Below are 18,608 nucleotides of genomic sequence, written 5' to 3'. Positions count from 1 at the left end.
TGACTTTCTGAGGAGTTGACAGACATGTTGGTAGCTGGTAATAAAAGCACGGTACATAATGCATGGTGGCAACGAGCTTTAAAACATAAGTGTTAGAAACAGGGACTTCATAAGTGAAAAGCCTTACAATTACGTTAACTCAGATGTAATAACTGGAATTATCACCAGTCAGGAAAGGGCTATGATGATGTCAGGAACACTGAAAACAGCAGCAGGTTTCAAAAAAGATTGCATGTCCTCACCTTGAATGCAGGCTTCTAGTCTCCTCACAGGGTCCCTAAAACGGTGTTGCAGAAGAGGGGAGAGGAGCAGCACGATGAAAGGCACATTTTTATTTTTTTTTAACAGAGATAAAAACGTAGTCTAGACATGTGAACTCTACTAAATTTCAAGAAGAATCAAATAACTACTTAAGAGAGTCTTAAACAGTATTGAATAGCACAGGAGAAATACGGCTTGCTCTCAAAAGAGCCCTGCTGGAATGAAAATTATTTATATAAAGCCAACAGAAATTAGTACTGTTGCACAGCTGACAATGGGTAGAATTGAGCATTTGATTTTAAGGAAGAAATTTGCCTCATAGATTATTCATAGATTTTTCACCTTTTAATGAAGAACTGAGGAATGGCCGTTGTCAGATGGGATATGAAACTACTGCTGTAACTCTGCTGAGAAGTGGCATTAATGTTAGTGTTATGATAATGGCCAGAGACTCCATCAGGCAGTTTGTTTGTAGTTTCTGCACTCAGTGCAATCTTGTAATATATGAAACTCTATTGCCACAATTGAATTCCATATAATTACATTAATGCGGTACAAAAATGCAAGATGCATAGTAATATTTTTCTTCTGGCAGCGTTCCGAATAGCACCATTAGAAATAATATTTGCAGTTTGAACGTGGTTTACCCATTGCTGTGTATTGCATATTTCTCTTTAACCAAAATAACAGCCCCATATGAGAACCTCCTCTGAATTTGTCATCCAGAGTTGGCTAATGCTTTGATGCTACTTTTCTCCAGTAGGACAAAGAATCGGGCTTTACTACTGTCATATCCTGGAAGTTATCCATTGTCCAAAATTTAGATGTCTTTTGTTTCAGGCTGGTATTAACTACTGTTTTTAAAATCTACAAACATCCTGTAGATTACCAGTGTAATTGAATCTCTCAGCCCTTTCTACTAGTGACACATGTAGCCTCTTAATTCACAACACAGAATAGCATTTGCCATTTGCAGTTATGTTACTTCATTTTAACAATATCCAGAATAGCAGGTATTTTACATATGCATGCTTTCAGAAGCACTGCCATTTTCTGCAACTCTACATAAATTGTATTGCAAAATTATGGGAAAAAAATTAAACATTCACTTCAGTTCTGTTTCTCTCTTCTACAAAAGTATTCAAAAGATAAAATCAATTGTAACTGTCTTAGTGACTAGACGATAGAATAGTATGTATCTTAATAATACAGCTGTACAGTCTGCTCTATTGGTGAACTTTGTGTTGTGATTTGAATAGAATGAATAGAAATTCTTTGCTGTTTAAAGTAATGTTTGTGCTTTTTATTTTGCATCCATCTGTGTACCTTCTGTGTATGCCCCAATGTCTTGCAGTTTTTATGGGAACTGTCAACTAACAAACATCGTTAAACTGTTTCTAGAGAACAGATTTTTAATATATGATCCAAACTAATTTTTGCATCCAAAGGAATTACTTAGGAATTTCTTTCACATCGTGTAAAAGCAAAAATATTCTGCGTTGACCTGTGGCTTGAGGTAGCATTTCTTAGATTTTTCTTAGTATTTTCAGAAAATGTTTTGTTTCCTATCTTAAATGTTTCCAGGCAGTAGGAACTAGGGTTACAAGCTTTTAATACATTTGGTAAAACTGTTATCTCTTTCTCAGAGTTTTTATCACAGCCTATACTAATCCAGTCACTTGGATTAGGTGTTCTGATCCTCACTTAACTATTAGGCAAATTCATTTCTGTCAAACATCCAGCATTTTAAATGCTCCACCGCCCTCCCGTCTCAACGTCTCAGTGCTACAGTATGTAGCCTTAATGCCACTTTAGTTAAATTCTGGAGTTGTTTTCTATTCCACTTTATCCTGGATTAGGATCTCATCCTCATCACCAATTTGTTGTGGCTTTACTTCTTACACAGTACTAAGGATATGGGGAAGCCATTGTGGGACAATTAAGTATCAGATAACTTTGCTTAATGTTAAGTATATCTGAGCTAACTAGCTGTATTCAGTACGTTCTGATAAAATGGTGATCGCATCCTTTTTAGAAGACTACCTGACTCCCAAACTGTTTAAAAACCCATACCTGAATTTCTGTACATAGCAGCACTATACAAACAGAAGAATTAATTTGTAATAATCTGCTTTCCATTGTATATGAGTTGTGCCTTTAATCACACTTATGCATATAACTTCTGATTAAAATGTACTTTGCAATTACTACGGGAGGAGTGTACAGAATGGATAAGTAGCTTTTCCATTACCAGCACTGCAGTCGATAGGCTTACTAAACCAGCCGGAGTAGAGACTATACATATTGTACACAAGCATCTTTTCCTGCATTCTTCATGCCTTCTAAGAACATTAAGCCTCTCAAAGATAGAACTGCTCCAGGAACAAAGCTTTACCTAAATGGTATACCTCCTTTTTTCCTAACTGTGGTTTAGACTTACCACTATCAGTGAGAAATTTGGTTCCACTAAAGTGGTTTAGATACTAATTAAAATGCAGTTAAAACTTTTTTTTTCTCCCCTTTACCTTAAAATGTATGGTATTGTCTTGCAATTTTGACTTGTTTATTGTAACAGCAAAGCTTTTGACTGTGTAAATCCTTGAATTGCATTTTTCTTTTGTAGTTTACACAATGAGTGACAGGCTTTTGAGCAACTTAGACAAACTTCTGCTCGAGTTTGGTGGGTCATTATATCCTATATTTTTTAATTAATAATTACTAATGCACTACATATAGTGATGTTTTCTGCTTTAAGCAGTTATATTAACTTAAAATAAATTTATAATATTAAGGTTTTGATGTTTGCCTACATAAAGTTTTGTTAGCTGTGATGTTACGGAGTGGGGTACTAACAGCTATTTAATAGTAAAATTGTTATTTAGGTATTTTGTTAAAATCTTTGTTAATCAGTGTTTGTGCGATTAATGCTGCACAACATACATTTGTTTCACAGCTCAACTCATATATGTGTGTGTGTGTGTATGTATATATATATATGAAAAAGTGTTTATTTTCTTCTTAGTTTTCCAGCTAGAACAAGCTTCTTATGCTAAGGAACATGTGACTCAACAGATAAATTGTGAGTAGTGACAAATTATCATTTTATTAGACACTGAACACACTGCTTTTGTTTCATTAGTCCTGGTACATGTTCTGTGTTTCAGGGGCGGAAGCAAGCCTAATAATGAAAGCTGTCCCGTGTCCTACTCTCACCCTACCTCATCTTTTGCCATCAATACTTGCTCATTCTCCCTAGCAGACTTTGCTTTTGCTTGCGACTTTTAGCTAATGCTGTTCAGCTGTCTCATGGACAGCCAGTTTCATGCTGCGCCATTTCCTGCTCTTACTCTGTAGCTCCTCACAGTAACTGGCAGTTCTTTGATTCAGCTGTGCTTGCTCAATACATCTGCCACTTGCCTCCCTTTCTTTCTTCATGTTTTTTGTTCTTTCCAGATTTGGACCTCTGCCTCACTGCTTCTCTCTTCTGTTTTCTTAAAATAATGAAAGTTCTCTCAGTTGCTACTACCTACTCAAGCCTTGTTCTTCTCTTTTGCAATCAAGCAGCTGGTAATCTTATTTGAAATTCAAAGCAGTGAACCCAATGAGAAAGTCTTGCTCCACATCAAATTCTTTCCCCCCAGGACTTACAGATAGCATAATATTATGGACTTAGGTCTGGACTGATTTTTTTTTTTACCATGCTACTACGTGGAATCACTATCTCAGGAGAACTGTTGTGGTGAACTATTCTTTAGACAATCTGAGGACAGCTGTGCTCATCACTGGTACTTCACAGGTAGATATTGAAGCTCATAACCTTCAGGAAAAAGAACAAGAGAGAATTCTGGTCTAATTGCTGTTCCTCTTGATGGCAACATATCTAATAATCTTGACTGATATGTCCAAGCAAGTACTTACTCATTAAGAAGATTATTAAATTGAACCATCTTAATCATTAAAACATCTGTAACTAAATCTGGGGCACCTAGAATTCTGTTTTAACTCTTCAGTCACATAACTGAACCTTAGAGTTGAGGTTTTTCTTAACATTTATGCAAGCTTATGGTAAATGAGCATGCTTTTAGGGAAAATCCAAAGGCTGTGTAGTAACATGGCATAGCTATTTGCATGTTCAGTTCAGAGATATCTAACTATGTGTGAACTCACAACCAACACTCAGACTTGTAAAAGTTTGGGTTAAATCTTTCAGAAACTTACCCAGAAATAGTTCCACTGCTTTAATTTCGTCTCTGTGTGAGTATTACTTGGCATAGGAACAGCTGTAGCATTCAGCCTCGGACTTTTAGTGTGAGATTCATCAGGCTTTTTTGGCTAAAGTCCCTTTATAACTAGTGGAGGGAAATAGGCACTTTTAGGGTGTGATTTGTCTTATCCTGAAGAAAGAGTTTAAAGTAGGTTAGATAAAGTAAGCTTTAAAAAATGTCCACTTGTCTCCGCTGAGTGTAGCTGTAGCCATGGGTGTCTAGTTCTGAAGTAGGTGCCTGCATTGTAAAGTTGGGTGAGATGGATCTCATCCACAAGGTGATTGCGAAAGCAAAGGGTGAGTAGAACAACTCACACTTGTCACAGAAGTGCTCATCTATAGAAAATACTGAATGAAATGTTAAGTGTATAGCTTTGCTTATGTAACAGATATTTTGTTAGGACAGTTATGTTATATCTTGGTAAATCTCAAACTGTCATCTGCAGGATACTTCCAAATACACCTGTTTTTTTAACAGAAATGAAGCATACATCAGTTGTCCAATATTTATGTTTCATGCTAAGTAACGGCAAGTTACTGACTTAAGCTATTGAAAATACTAAGATACTGAAGATATTCAGGATAACTCAAGATACTAAAATACATTGAGAATCTTTTGCTTTCACAGACTGATGTTTCTCTCTGAGAAGTGTTTTTTTCTGGTATAAATGCAGCTGGCATTGAAAGTGAATATATAGCAAGTGCTGAAAAACCAGACCCAAACTTCAGGATGACCTGAAGTTCTAGAGTGGTAATTCAAACAACTCAAGAAACCTGTGGCATAACTAAGATGCCCTTCCTGGTTACGTAGATGAGAAGGACAGGATGTCTGTGATTCACTTCTGTTTACGGCCACCAACTTTGGCATATAGCACATCAGGGCAGCAGTGATGGAAAGGGACGGTTTGGCACTTATAAGTCTGAAACCTTGTATGAAAAAATAAGAAATAAACAGCACAGAAAAAAAAAAGTGCACCTAGTTGTGCTCATTGCATTGCAGCATGAGCATGCGTGATAGCTCTCACAGCTTTATTTGTGAAAGAGGACAGTGATCATGACCAACAGTATGGATTCTCTACTAACCACTCATTCAGAAAATGTTATCAGCTGTCTGCTGTTAGAAAAGGCAGAATTAAGAATCTGCCTTAAGAATCTCTGCAAATATCATAGAGCTTCAGTATTTGTCGTTATAATGCATTTTTTCATTAATTAACCACTGCCTCTTGTATTATCATACATTACACATTCCCACCTTGAGTAAATTCCCTTTTTATTTTAATTTCTGTTTCTAGTAATAATTTGATTATATGCCTTTAGTGATGTTTTTATTTTTCCCTTCTTGTAGTCAACTTTCCCATTCAAAACATTTGTCTTTCTGGACTTCTGTAAAAGAAAACAAATGTTTGAAAGAGACATTTATCTCAAGCAACTTTTGTACTTCAATCAGTCTCCCCAGTTACAAGCATTATTGAGGGCAAAGTGGCTTACACTCCGGTTTCCCTGCATACTACTTCCAGTATCTGCAGACACTGTGGACTGCAAAAAAAGAAGGGTCAGCTCTAACTCTTAAGAGTGCTTTGCTTTCTACCACTAATAGCTACTTCAGTTTTATATAGACTGGGATGCACAAATGGTACAAATAATTTTTTTCTTCCAAAGTCAGTCTCACAATATTAAATGATAATCAAGGTACTCACCACACAGCTGAAACTGCTTGAGTTTTTGACTCACTTTGTTGTTGCTTTGCTTAGTTGCAGGCTGTCCACTCATCTGGCACTATCAAGATTAAGTATTTTGGAAGAAAACTTGAATCATTCTGAATGTAGACTTTTTATTTCATGGAAATGTTGAAAATACATATGCTTACTTTTTTATTTTTAATTTCAGTGTATACTGTAAAAATCACGGAAAAAAAGAATGAAATTGCCAGGTTGCAGGAAAATATAAATAACAGCAATGATGCAATAGCTGATTTGCACAAGCAAAATGAGAGTAGTAAGAAGAGCTGTAATGCGTAAGTATAATATAGCCTGAACTTTTAGTTACAGATGGCATTAAGAAACTCAGTGAGGAAGTAGTGTAAAAATATGTAAGTGTGTGTTCAGACAGGAGTGATGTTAAAGAAAACTTTAGTACTCTTCTGTTTTTTTCAAGCTGCAAATCATCAGGTACAAAAGTTGCAGTATTATCCACCCCTTGAAAAAGCAAATTATAGAAAAAAAGACTACATTTAGGTTTGTTTTAGTTTTTTATTAGAATCAATGGTTTTCAGAGATCACAGGTACTGTTTGCAGCATGCTAAATACTCAAGCAGTAAGGTAATAGAAACAGAATTTTTCTTTATTTGGATGCATGTGAGTTCTGTCAAATTTGAAAAGTATTAAGAATACTGTTCAAAAAAAGTTAACTTTTTTTTTTAAAAGTTAGTAACTATCAGTGATAATAAGTCTCTGTTATGTTCTTCTTTGTTTAATTCTGAATTTGGCTTTCTGAAATTGAAGCATCTGCCTACTCTTTGTTCACAATGTGTTTTGCATTACTTTTTGTTCTATATGTATTCTCTCCTAAAGTGTCTCATAACTGCCTCTACATAGTAGTTCTACTAGCAGATTTTGGTATAATTTTTACTGCAGACTGCAAAATTGTTCTTCTAGGCACTCTGTTTTGATGAATGCAATGGGCTGCAGTTCACAGTTTTCTTCACAGAAATTTTTCTATCAGATTATTAGTGGAAGTTTTGAATGCAGATCACTTTTGAGTCTTAGTAATTAAAAGTTTCTCAAGCAAGAATTTGGCTACAAGGAGTTTTTTCATGGAATGTCTAATTTTAAAAATGAAAATCTCAGGTGTTTGCAAGGGTAGCTGAAAAGGCAAATCTGTATTTGACAATACAGAGAGTTTGGCCTGGATGATATAATCCTGTCTTTTCATTGCAGCGTTCATCTCTCCACAATCTATCTAGTTCCTTGGCAGTTGAAGTGATTTGTTAGCAAAGTCTATAGGTTTTGGTTTCTTGCAATTCTATACCTAAAGATAAGTATTTGAATAAAAATGTCTATAACATATATTTGAAATTTTTTTTAGGATGTGAATGGGAAATGTGGGTGTTTTTAAGAATAAAAAGAGAAGTAAAGATAGCATCAGGGTCCTTTCCAGGTTTATTTTGAACTATCTGAAAACGGAAGAAAGAATGGAATCATTAGTGAATGAAGTGGGTGTAGTGGCTGGCTGTTTGAATCAATTGCCTCACCATACTGGTTTGTAGCTTTATGATAAAAAGAGTTAGGAAAATATTTGGCCTTGACAAGAAAACTCCACTTTTCCTTTACATTAAATTCTTGCCTCCGATGCAGTATAAAATGAACACTTCTGTAAGTTTCTGAAACCATTCACACTATTTCCTTAGATATCTTTTGAAGTTGCAAATCTGTTTGCAAATCACAAACTGTTAAGAGATGCAAATAAAGAAATAAAAACTTAAGGGTAGAACTAAGGATCTGATCTAAATTTTAATCATTTAATTCAATGGGTTTTGGCTCAGGTCCTACAAAAAATAATTAATGGCATTAGTGTAAAGAGACTGAAAATGAGAAGTGACTCATTAATGAATACATGTATTCATAGAAGGACAATGCTTGCAGAAGAGTAGAGACTCTGTGTCTTAAATTATTGAAAGTGTCATTTAACGACATACTGAAAACAGCAATAAACAAGCCTTAGCTATAAGATCAGACAATTAGAGCACTTACGTGGTAGAATCATCTTAAACTTCTAAAATTTATTCTAGTTGATACTCTTATGTATACTGGACGTGATTCTAATGTTGATTTTGTAAATCCAAATATTGATTTGGAGTCACAATCACCCTCATAGTTGATTAATTGCCAGTAATGCTCAACGGAGCTCTCAAAGAAACAACTTTTTGTCCGGATTACTAGACATTGTAAGTATATCGAAGCATGTTTGAAGACCTTGAACAAAATAAGGGATTCTTATATTCAACAGTGAATATACAGAATATACATTTTTCTACAGAAAAATGATATACGAGACAGATGTATTGGGATACTACTGTGTTTTCTGAAGAAATCCATATTAGTCTACGTTACAAAGAACTGAAGGCACAAAATTACCAAAATGAAATATATATTTTTAGACAAGTGATGACATTTTTCTAATATTTAGTTTCTTGAATGATTCAAACTAGAAATGTTGATCCCAGAACAATAAGAAATGGTGAAATACTGCTGATGGAAGCTATTCCAATTTTGTTTCTCTTATATTTTTTAAATTTGGGTTCAAGGATGGTGAGATTTCATGGAAATAAAAAAACCCAGATGAACTCAGAATGTTGCTAATTTGGAAAATAAATTGTTGTCTTGTCCCACTAGCTAAACAACAGGATATTTTTATTGCTTTCAGATTAGTGTGAATAAAGATTTTTTTTATACACTAGCTGATGAAAGGAAGGACAAATAAATGTGATAGCTACCAAGAACCTCTGTGAAACAGTGATGCATTTAGCAAACTAGTAGATGAGCTACTTGAGCCCTGTATACCTTGTTGTGTTTACAAAACAGTGTTCTTGTATTATGTGGTTTTTGAATGTCCAGAGAATAGATATGAACACAAAATACAATGCACAACAGGGTTTGTTCTTTGATTAATAAAAGCTCTATGACTTTTTCATTGCTTGGGGTTTTTTTCCTCCAAAGAAAGGCATGGAGTTTTCTGAGTAAAAGAAGATCACAGTGTTTGTGTGCCAGTACATTTTTATATAAGTATCCAAGTATGTTGGTTTCTACTTGTTTAAAAATCTGACCCTTTAAAAATTCAGCTTTCTGCTGAATTTGCAGTAGATATGGTGAAGTAACTATTTGTAATTACATTTTCAGTCCCCAGTGGTGTCAAACAATTTGTACCAATAGTGCTGAATTTCCTGAATGGATGCTGCAATTTCTCATTCAGCTTTTTTGTTTACAAACTTTACTGCTGTTATAAACGTTGATTATATGTTGTGTTGTCTCACCCCCTGGAGTACGTTATCTTTTGTTCAAGGTTATTGGACTTCACTTCAGCAAATTAATTGTCAGGTCTTTGTTCTTTATTTCCTTGATGGAAATTGCATTAAGTTAGCTGTTACTGAAGCCTCTCTTTTATTCCACCTTTGGAGTGATTGTCCAAATGCACATTCATACTTTGTGTGATTGTATGCTACACTCTAGTTTTGAACCATAGGGCATACTCACATCCAAAAATGCCCTTTGCTTACCCTACTCATGAATATGCTGTGCAAAGTGAACCATACGTCCTCAGTTGCTCCCACCTGTCCAGTAATGAACTATTTGCTTTGTTCAATTGCAACCTTGTTCTGTATTGCTACTTCTCCCCTCCTCCTTGTTGGTGTAACTCTTTAAATGTAACTGTATCTCTGCTGTTCCAGATTCACTTAGTCTCTTCAGTCCTTATGGATTTTTCCTTCTTCTATTTCTTCAGTGTTTAGCTTTGATAGTATATTTGTATGTGTTCCTACAATTGGGTTTTTCTGCGTACATCCCCTAAGACAGATAGTTCCACTCAGACAAACATTGAAGGTGTTTGTATTGCCTTTGGGTAGCTTGTATTCTGGACAAAAGCTGAATTTACAGATCACTTTAAGCCCTAACTAGGGAGACGGTGTGCTAATTTTTTTCTGTAGAAGGTTCCTCTGGAGGGAGCATGTGATTTTTTTTCATTGGAAGTAGTATCTCTGTCCTACTCTAGCCCAGTCTGTTCAGATGATTTGGCAGTCATCAGATTCTCAGCTCCCAGCATCTCAGAATTTGCCTGTTGACAACCTGTCATTACAGAGGTTATTCTCTCAGAATGAGCAGTGTGTTTGTCAGTAGCACATACGCTCAGTAGACTGAAGTAATTTTTCTGCTGTTTCCCTCACCTTACAACACTTTGGTGTCTGTTAAGTCTTATTAAGGCATTACTCACTGTTTGGAGGCTCCATGCACCAGAGGTTTCTGAATTTGTTTCTTATCTTTAACTGAGCAACATCCTGGCCATTTGTTCAGTTACAACTTTCTATGAAAATGTCTTTTCTGATAGCTGTCACCTCAGCTGGGAGGGTAGGAGACATCTAAGCATGGATGGCTTATGCTCCTTACACCATCTTTTTTCAGGCAGGATGCTTTCTTTTTAAAGAAATAAATACCCATTGTATGCCTTTCCTAAAGATCACATCTGAATTTCACTTGAATCAGAAAGTTTATTTATCTGTTTTTCTAGTGTTCCCACATTCAAGGAAGAGGCATCTCTAATACCTGGATGTTGAGAAAGTACTATTAGTTTACTAGTCCTAAGTCCTTTATGTATTCCCTGAAGTTGCTGTGCTTTCAGTACAATCTACAGCATCCTACTGTGAGAAAATCACTTTGGTGGGCTGCATCATAGCTCTTCTATTATAGGAGGCTCCTGAAATGAGAAGAAGAACAAAAAATTGATTAGTTGTGTTTCAGGGCCTTAGGGAAGCCCCATGAGAGGAGATCCAGGCTAAGCATTACAGAATGTGGACCCATCAGTTTGCTCTAGAGGAATCTAGTTATGAGCTGTATATAAGCCACTCAGCACCTCCTGTCTGGAGACGGGTTTCTGGAATGGCTGCATTTAACAATGTAGACATACTATATAGCCAGATACCAACTGCATGAAATATGAAAATATATGTGGATGATGACTTAGAGGTAGAACAGAATGTTACTTGACAGCAACTGAAGTTCAGTTCTTGTCTGCCATTAATTTATTATTAACTGTTAGCTGGTGTGTTTTCCTGTAGGGGCAGAATTTGAGTTCAAGTCTAGTCAGTAAGAGGTGGTATGTGGACCTGTGACTCCAAACTGCCAGGTCAGCGTTCCCAGTGTCTGGGCTATTGTACTGAAAGACATCATCTCTTTCTGACTGTTTTCTGAGCAGGACTTGCTTAGCAAATGGAGGAAATTCTGAGTTTGTGGCTGCTGCTTGCATTTAGGTGTGAGATGGGTGCTGGTGATACTGATGAGAACGAAGCTGTGTGCACCTCCAACGAGAAGATCGTACATATCTAAATGGTTTACTGATGGCGCTGTTCTGAGTACCTAATATGTGGATTTAGATGCCTAATTGCCTAGCATTAGTCTCCAAAAATTTGTGAAGATCACTTTATTTATTCCTTAAAAAGTGCTTTATAATCTTTGTTAATCCCATATATATATTCTTGAATTTGCAGCTTTAAAATCTTAAGAAAATAATGTACACATGTAAAAGCTTTCTGTACTAAACCTGTTTATGTTTGACTTTCGAAACATTAAGTAAATTATTTGTTCCAGTAAGCTAGCTAAAGTAACTTGATATCTTCATTTCTGAATGGTTTTTTATTAGGAAAGACCACTTAAATGCTTTCTATTTTTTTACTTTCTCCACAGCTGGAAGCCCACCTATGTAATACTTAGCAAGCATGAAGAATATTTGAAAAATGAACTTGAAGTTTTAAAAGAAGATACAGAAAAAGAGAGGTATCTATGATCATGTGAGAGGAGGTTTCTAGCAGTAGTACTTACTAACCTGTCTAAACTGATCAACAAAGATAGTCTGTGTCAAAAAGTTGTTGTAAACTTTTCAGGATAATGTAAGTGACTGAGTAATTAAAAGAATTTTTGTTTACATTATTATGAGGTCATATGTTATTTTGTAGTTACCAATGGAATAGGATAAAATATGGCTTCTTCAGATTCAATTGCTTCCCTTTTTTTCAGAACATTGTTCAGTTCCCTACAATTTCAAGAAAAGCCCAAGAAATAAAGGCAATGAATGTTTCAGCTTTGGTAGAAATATGAAATATCAGAGCATATTTACAAAAGCATACATAAGTTTTATCTATGAATGATTTTTTTGCCATTATTATGACATGTCTTCATGTATACTGTGATTTCAGTAGTTTCAGATATTCAGGTTTGGGAAGACTTTTTTGAAAATACACAGGTTTTATGTTTTTTTCAGAAGCATCATTTAATTGAACCTAAATTTTTACATTCATATATGTACTAAGTAAGATAACAGTTAGAAGCATTCAGATAATTTCATGCTTTTCTTTATTTGTGCATATGAATTCCAATGATTATTAGAATATACAAATCAAGTTTCTTTATACTGCTGTATATTCTTCAAGATAACTACAAAGCATGCAAATTCAATATTAGATCCTGAAAAATAGGGTGAGTGGCTCAAGAAAGCCTGGTCTAAAACCATTTTAAGACCAGTTGTGGGTAAGATTCTAGTCAGTATTAGTTGCAAATTCAATTCTGTTCAGTAAGTGGCATTTCAGTTGTTTCATCTTCATTAATTAGATTCTGCATTTTAAAGAAATTATTAGTTGTGCAATGTAGCTGCCTACATTCAATAGAATAAAGAACAGTCCCTGAAAATTTTCACTGAAATGTTCAAAAAGTGGTGTGCCAAGTTAATCCCATGAAGTTCTATTTAACACTCAGGTAAAACTGATCTTCATTTTAGAGAGGTTGCTCACCTTTACGGATCTGCTTGTGAAGGGGAAGAGGTTGGTTGGCCCTATGGTGAAAAAATCATGGCAGACCCATCTAGATATCTAAATACCAATTCAGAGGTGTAACTTTAGGTAATTTAAAATGTTGGCTTTGATTCTTTTGCAAGTGTTCTTTTTGCCAGTTGTCCAAGACAGCAGAAATAGCATGCCTGATAGCCTTTAATTAACTCAGTAGTTTATCTTTCTTCTTCCTGTTCAGAGCTCTATATTTGGTGAAAAATAAGGCTAAATTGGCTTTCTATGAGTATATGATTAAGCCATTTTGGCTTTCACTAATTTGAGCTGACAAGCCAAAGAAGCATTACTTTTAAATTGCTTCTTCAGATAACTAGTTTCAATTCCAACATGAAAGTGTTTGATCTGTTTTCCTGAGCTTAATTATAAGACATCATGACTATAAATCATAAAATAAATTTAATTAATGTATTTTACAAAAGTGGTTTCTCAGATATAGTCCCTCTGTACTGAAGCATTTGATGATATATTCAAATCAGCAAGATGTGCTTTCTGCAAATTCTAAATATTTAAATTAGGAAGAAAACCAAGTACATTTAGAATTTTATGTGCTGAATGTGCTTTTTAGCCTGGCATTTGGGGACACTGAGGACATACTGGTTTAGATGGGAAGATGTTTAAAAAGATGGGAAGATCAGTTTCCGTTTAATTAGGCACTTACTATGGAGGTTTGAAAAACATTCCACATTTTTTTGTTATTATTGGTTTCAAGAACATAGAAGAACGCTTATACGAACTGGAAGTTCATCCTGAAAATAAGTGATATGAAGAAGGAAGGAGGAATAAATAGCTATCCACATAATGTTCAGGGGTTTTGTGGATGCTGTCCTTTCCCCATTGTCATTAGATTAAATCTTTTTCTAGTTATTTTAATGTGAACAGTGCTGAATTCTAAATAGCCTATGTTTAACTACGTGAACTGGAGGATGTGAATTACTTAGGAAAAATATTAAAAACAGTGACAATTTCTCAAGACTACTATACTGTACTGTACTGTACTATACTATACTAGGTCATAAATATTGATCTGTGGAAAATGCATTTTGGGAAAAGAATATAAAGTTTGACGATTATTTTCAGAAGCTTGAAATGTACCTGCTACAACACATTAGTTTACTTATTTATATTTTTAAAATTTATTTTTAATGCATTCTTAATTGTATATCAGCAAATTTCTTTGTTGCTCAGTTATTGTTTGTAGCATCTATTAAATTAAATAGAACTGAGTATTTTATATCTTTCATATCTGGGAAATTTTGTACAGTATACACAAATATTCAGTAAATCAAGAAACTTAGATTCCCGAGACCACCCGTGAAGAAAAACAAATAGATTAATGTAATTTTCTACATGAAGTTTGGGAGGTGTCAATTCCTTGGTTTCACAGTGTTGATCTACAACTTCTTTCCCCTAAACAGGTGTATTGAACTTCAGTCAATTTAACAGAAACTAGTGCCTGGACTGTAGTTTTATTTGAAAATTAAGATCTTACTTTTTTTTTCCTGTGACTTTTGTTTTCCTTTTGTAGGAGCAGAAGCTTCTACTATTGAATTTGGACACAAATTTTTCTCTCTTCCATTGCCTGGGCTAGCCAGCGGGTAGCCAGGAGTGTCTGCCTTTCAGTCATGCTGCATTTAAATGATTAATGGCAGTTTGAGATAAAATGGAATACTGTATGCTTCACAAGTAGTGAGAGCTGTTCCTTAATGTAGGTGTTATTCATGGTGCAGGTAAACAGCTGGGTCTCTGGCTTTAGTTGCTATTATGCACCATTTGTTTCATAAAGGAATTTCTGGCTAATCTACAGGTGTACTAATAACTTAATATTTTAAAATTTGCCTCTCTGTTGTTCATATAACCTTTTCCTAGAGGATGAGATTTCCTTCACCTTCTGTGGTTTTATATTGGCATATTCTAATATCAAGCAACTTTTGGTAATATTTCTTTCTCAGTTAAATGACTGTTCTGTGTTTATGGTACATGCTGGATATCTGTAGCTGTGATATCTCTTTATAAATATGTGCCATGTGTATAACGCTCACCATCCAACTCTTCTGTATTTTGCATATGCCTAAATTTATCTTTTTTCAGGAATAAGAGGCATAGAATATCAACATTCAAAAAAAATGACGTATTTTAATTTCATTTGAAGCAGTTATTAAGCTTTTGCTTTCAAATGCAGAGAGAAAAATAGTTACTGGGCACTGGTTGTTATTATTCATAATTTTAAAAGCTATCAATAGTTAACTCTTGTCTATGTAGGAAATACAGACTTCCTGCAGGTCTATACTTAGATTACCTGTGACATTAAGAACCAGAACCAGTTCCCTGACGGCATTGTTAATTATTCAGCTTTCCCCAAAAATACTACTTTTGTACTGGAAATTACGTGTAATAAAAGTTATGCCTAGCAGCATTATAGGTGTAATAAAAGGCTCATCCCAATGAGATACTTGACTGTTTGATCTGTCATTAGCAAACTATCCTGTAAATTCTTTGCCTGAGTGAGAAAACCTAGGAAAAAAAGTCTTTTCCAATGTAGTCACTGTCACTGATTTAACACAAGCAGATGGCTGTTCTGTGCAACCGCACTTTTCTTTCTCTTCTTTCCAAATATATATTGATCAATTTTCAGGTTTATGTGATGAGTTACATCCTATTACTTCTTATGGTATTTATTTGTTTTTATAGTACAATTTTTTCAAAGGCTGATTTAAAGTTTTTAAATGTCATGAACATTAATTGATGCTACCTACTTTAATAATTTGTAGTTATGTACTCACATGATGTCAGTGAAATTATGTTAGTGTAACATTAATTCAGAGGGCAGTCCTACAAGAAGCTGAGCATTCTGGCTCTTTGCCAGTTAAACATTTAAGTGTTTGCTTAACCTTAAGCATGAATAGTCTTATTGTTTTAGCGTGACTAATGTGTGTGTTTAAGGCTTCACCAAGTCAGACACAGATTACTCAGCATCTCCTTGGAGGCAGCTCTTAGTTCAGTGATGCATCAGGCTGCTCTAAATATGGGATGCTAGGCCAGTTCTCTTTTACTGTAAGTTTGATACAGCTCCACCGAAACTGGTGGAGTTGTGCCAATATACATGAACAGAGAATTTGGCCTGCAGTAAGTTTCTTGATAATTACATAGGGAAAAAACATTTGTCATCTGTCAGGCTGCCTTTGAATATGGTATGGTCTACATTCCTTTCAGAACAATGAGGTTTGACCGTTTTTTGCATCATGAGTGTATTTGTTGTTACATACAGCATAGTCTTCCTCAAGAATAGCTGGAAGATAAAAAATAGAGTCAATTAGTGGCACATTAAATATAATTTGACTTTTTTCCAGGACAGCAGCAAGACTAACTGAGCTGATGCCATAAATTAATAGAGTTTTTTTTTCCTTATAAACAATGGCTTCATGTGAAAAAAATTAAATTACGTGTATTTTTATAGGAAAATGTATCAGGATTACATAACCCAGTATAAAGAGATTTTGAAGCAACACCGTGAAAAATATGCAGAAACTGGTCTTGCACAGGAGTATTACAAAAAAAAGAAAGAACTTGAAGAAATCCAAAACAGAGTTTTGAAACAGTCTGAAAAATATAAATTGAAAGAAGACGCTTGCGTGGATATTATGGGTACTACTACTATCGATGCTTTTACAGTAGAGCTTAGTGGTAGTGCACTGCACATTAAAAGTGCTGTACAGAAATCTTCTAATTAATTTTCCACACTTTCACTTAAGCTAATAAACAGGTCTTTTTGTTACACCATTTTTAGGAAAAGAATCTGTAGCAAGCTGGAACTTTGAACAAGAATTTAGAGTATGCATACTATTATTCCTTCCTCCAACACATGAATGTAACCTCTGTTTGTCATTGGGCTTCTTGGGGTAAAAAAGCCCTAAAATTACTTTAGAATTAGACTCTCAGAATTTTAAATTTGTTTTTCATATATTTTTTAGTGCTGTTTTTAATGGCATTACTCTCTGTTATACTGCTATTTCTGTTATGTATACTAAGTAAAGATAAGTGCTTCTGATCTATTAATTTATCTTGTATTTGTAAAGAAAATTATATTTGTGAATTAATGATCTGAAACGAAATTTTATTTCTGCAGAGCCTGTTCCTTTTAAATCCCTAAATGACTGGGCTTTACAGATGTATCCTTGATTTGTAGTGTTTATGCAGTTGACAGGGAAGAAAGTTCATATTTGCCTTTTACAACTTTCTATTAGAAAGTACAGTAATTATTTATATATTTATGTTTAGAGTGGCAACATTAGCATTTCTCTGTAAGAAAATTGAAGGTCAAATAATCCTCTTCAGTTTAAATTTATGGGAACATTTTGAGGAAAGAGAATAGAATTTAACTTAATGACATATCCGTCAAAATGCTTCATTAAGGAGGAGAGGCCTAGTTGAAATCAGATTTGAAGATTTGTCTAGGAAATGTAGACTTGTCAGAACTTTCTGCACCTCCAGCATTTGCGCTTATGGCATAGAGGGGTCAGGGATCTGATAGCATCCCTTGCTTGAAAAAACTGATGTTGCAATCTATATTCCGTAACATGAAAGTGCTTCTTCGAGGCAAAAAACACAGGAAATGTTAAAGCTTGCTGCAGTTGCTGCGCAAGAATCCATTGAACTACAAAAAGAAGCGGAGGAATTAGAAATGAAAATTAATTATTTAAAAAAGGTAACTGTATTTTAAATTTATTTCATATAAATACATTTTATATATGTAGTTATATATACCACCATTATATTTTCTGGAATATATAACAAGTAGTGTATTTTCAAGCACACAGACCAAGGGGATAATTCCAGTATTAGTAATTATGTTTCTACAGCATCACATATGTTTTCTCAGAGAAGAGTGGTCCATGAATGTAAAGGCTTTTAAAGCTTGCTTCTTATTGACCTCATTTTATACCATAATTTCCATAAAGTCACTGTGTCACGGTGACTTCTGTGCTAGCTCAAGAGGGCCAGAGAATACACTTCAAAATGTAGCAGGGCCATTCCTTAGTGAGGCCCAGAGCTTGAGTATACAGCTTTCACAGGTCCTACTGTTTTTTAAGGTTTTGTTAATAAGAATGTGTTTAATTAAATATGCTTTACAGTAAGAATCGTGTAATTCCACCCCCCCCCCCCCCCCCCCCCAAAATAAATGTGTGGGTAAATAATACTCGGAGGTAAAACTGGCCGATTTTAGGCAGGAGATCAGTATAGTTCCACTGAGTAGAAGCAGCACTGACTCCAAAGTGATGGTCTTCCAAAAAAAGGACTTTGTCAGGACAGCATTTTGACCCACTCCTCTGGTAGGAAGTAAAAGATCTCTCCTAAGCTTGAGGTAGGACAGTAGGCCAATCTTGTAAAGATTTTGGTAAGTTTTTACACTATTGCACCTGGACACTTTTATGTCTCTGGATCAGATGATCAAGGACTCCATTTACTGCTGTGTTAGCAGTGTCC

General features: G+C 34.9%; 1 protein-coding gene across 1 annotated transcript in view; it reads left to right on the top strand.

Moving 5' to 3' along the window:
* The first annotated feature begins 2,889 nt into the window (after positions 1-2,889).
* The window catches only part of C2H14orf39 (chromosome 2 C14orf39 homolog), a 31,184-nt gene continuing 15,465 nt past the window's right edge, over positions 2,890-18,608 (top strand). The window contains exons 1-7 of the mRNA XM_029999312.1: positions 2,890-2,941; positions 3,284-3,340; positions 6,413-6,539; positions 11,974-12,063; positions 16,582-16,769; positions 17,251-17,293; positions 17,709-17,829. Of these exons, the coding sequence (XP_029855172.1) occupies positions 2,893-2,941; positions 3,284-3,340; positions 6,413-6,539; positions 11,974-12,063; positions 16,582-16,769; positions 17,251-17,293; positions 17,709-17,829 (675 nt within the window). The 5' untranslated portion in view covers positions 2,890-2,892. The remainder of the gene's footprint in view (positions 2,942-3,283; positions 3,341-6,412; positions 6,540-11,973; positions 12,064-16,581; positions 16,770-17,250; positions 17,294-17,708; positions 17,830-18,608) is intronic.

Source organism: Aquila chrysaetos, chromosome 2, assembly GCF_900496995.4.
Source record: "Aquila chrysaetos chrysaetos chromosome 2, bAquChr1.4, whole genome shotgun sequence".
Taxonomy (NCBI): domain Eukaryota; kingdom Metazoa; phylum Chordata; class Aves; order Accipitriformes; family Accipitridae; genus Aquila; species Aquila chrysaetos.
The sequence above is the reverse complement of the archived record's forward strand: the minus strand, read 5'-3'. Positions and strand labels throughout refer to the sequence as shown.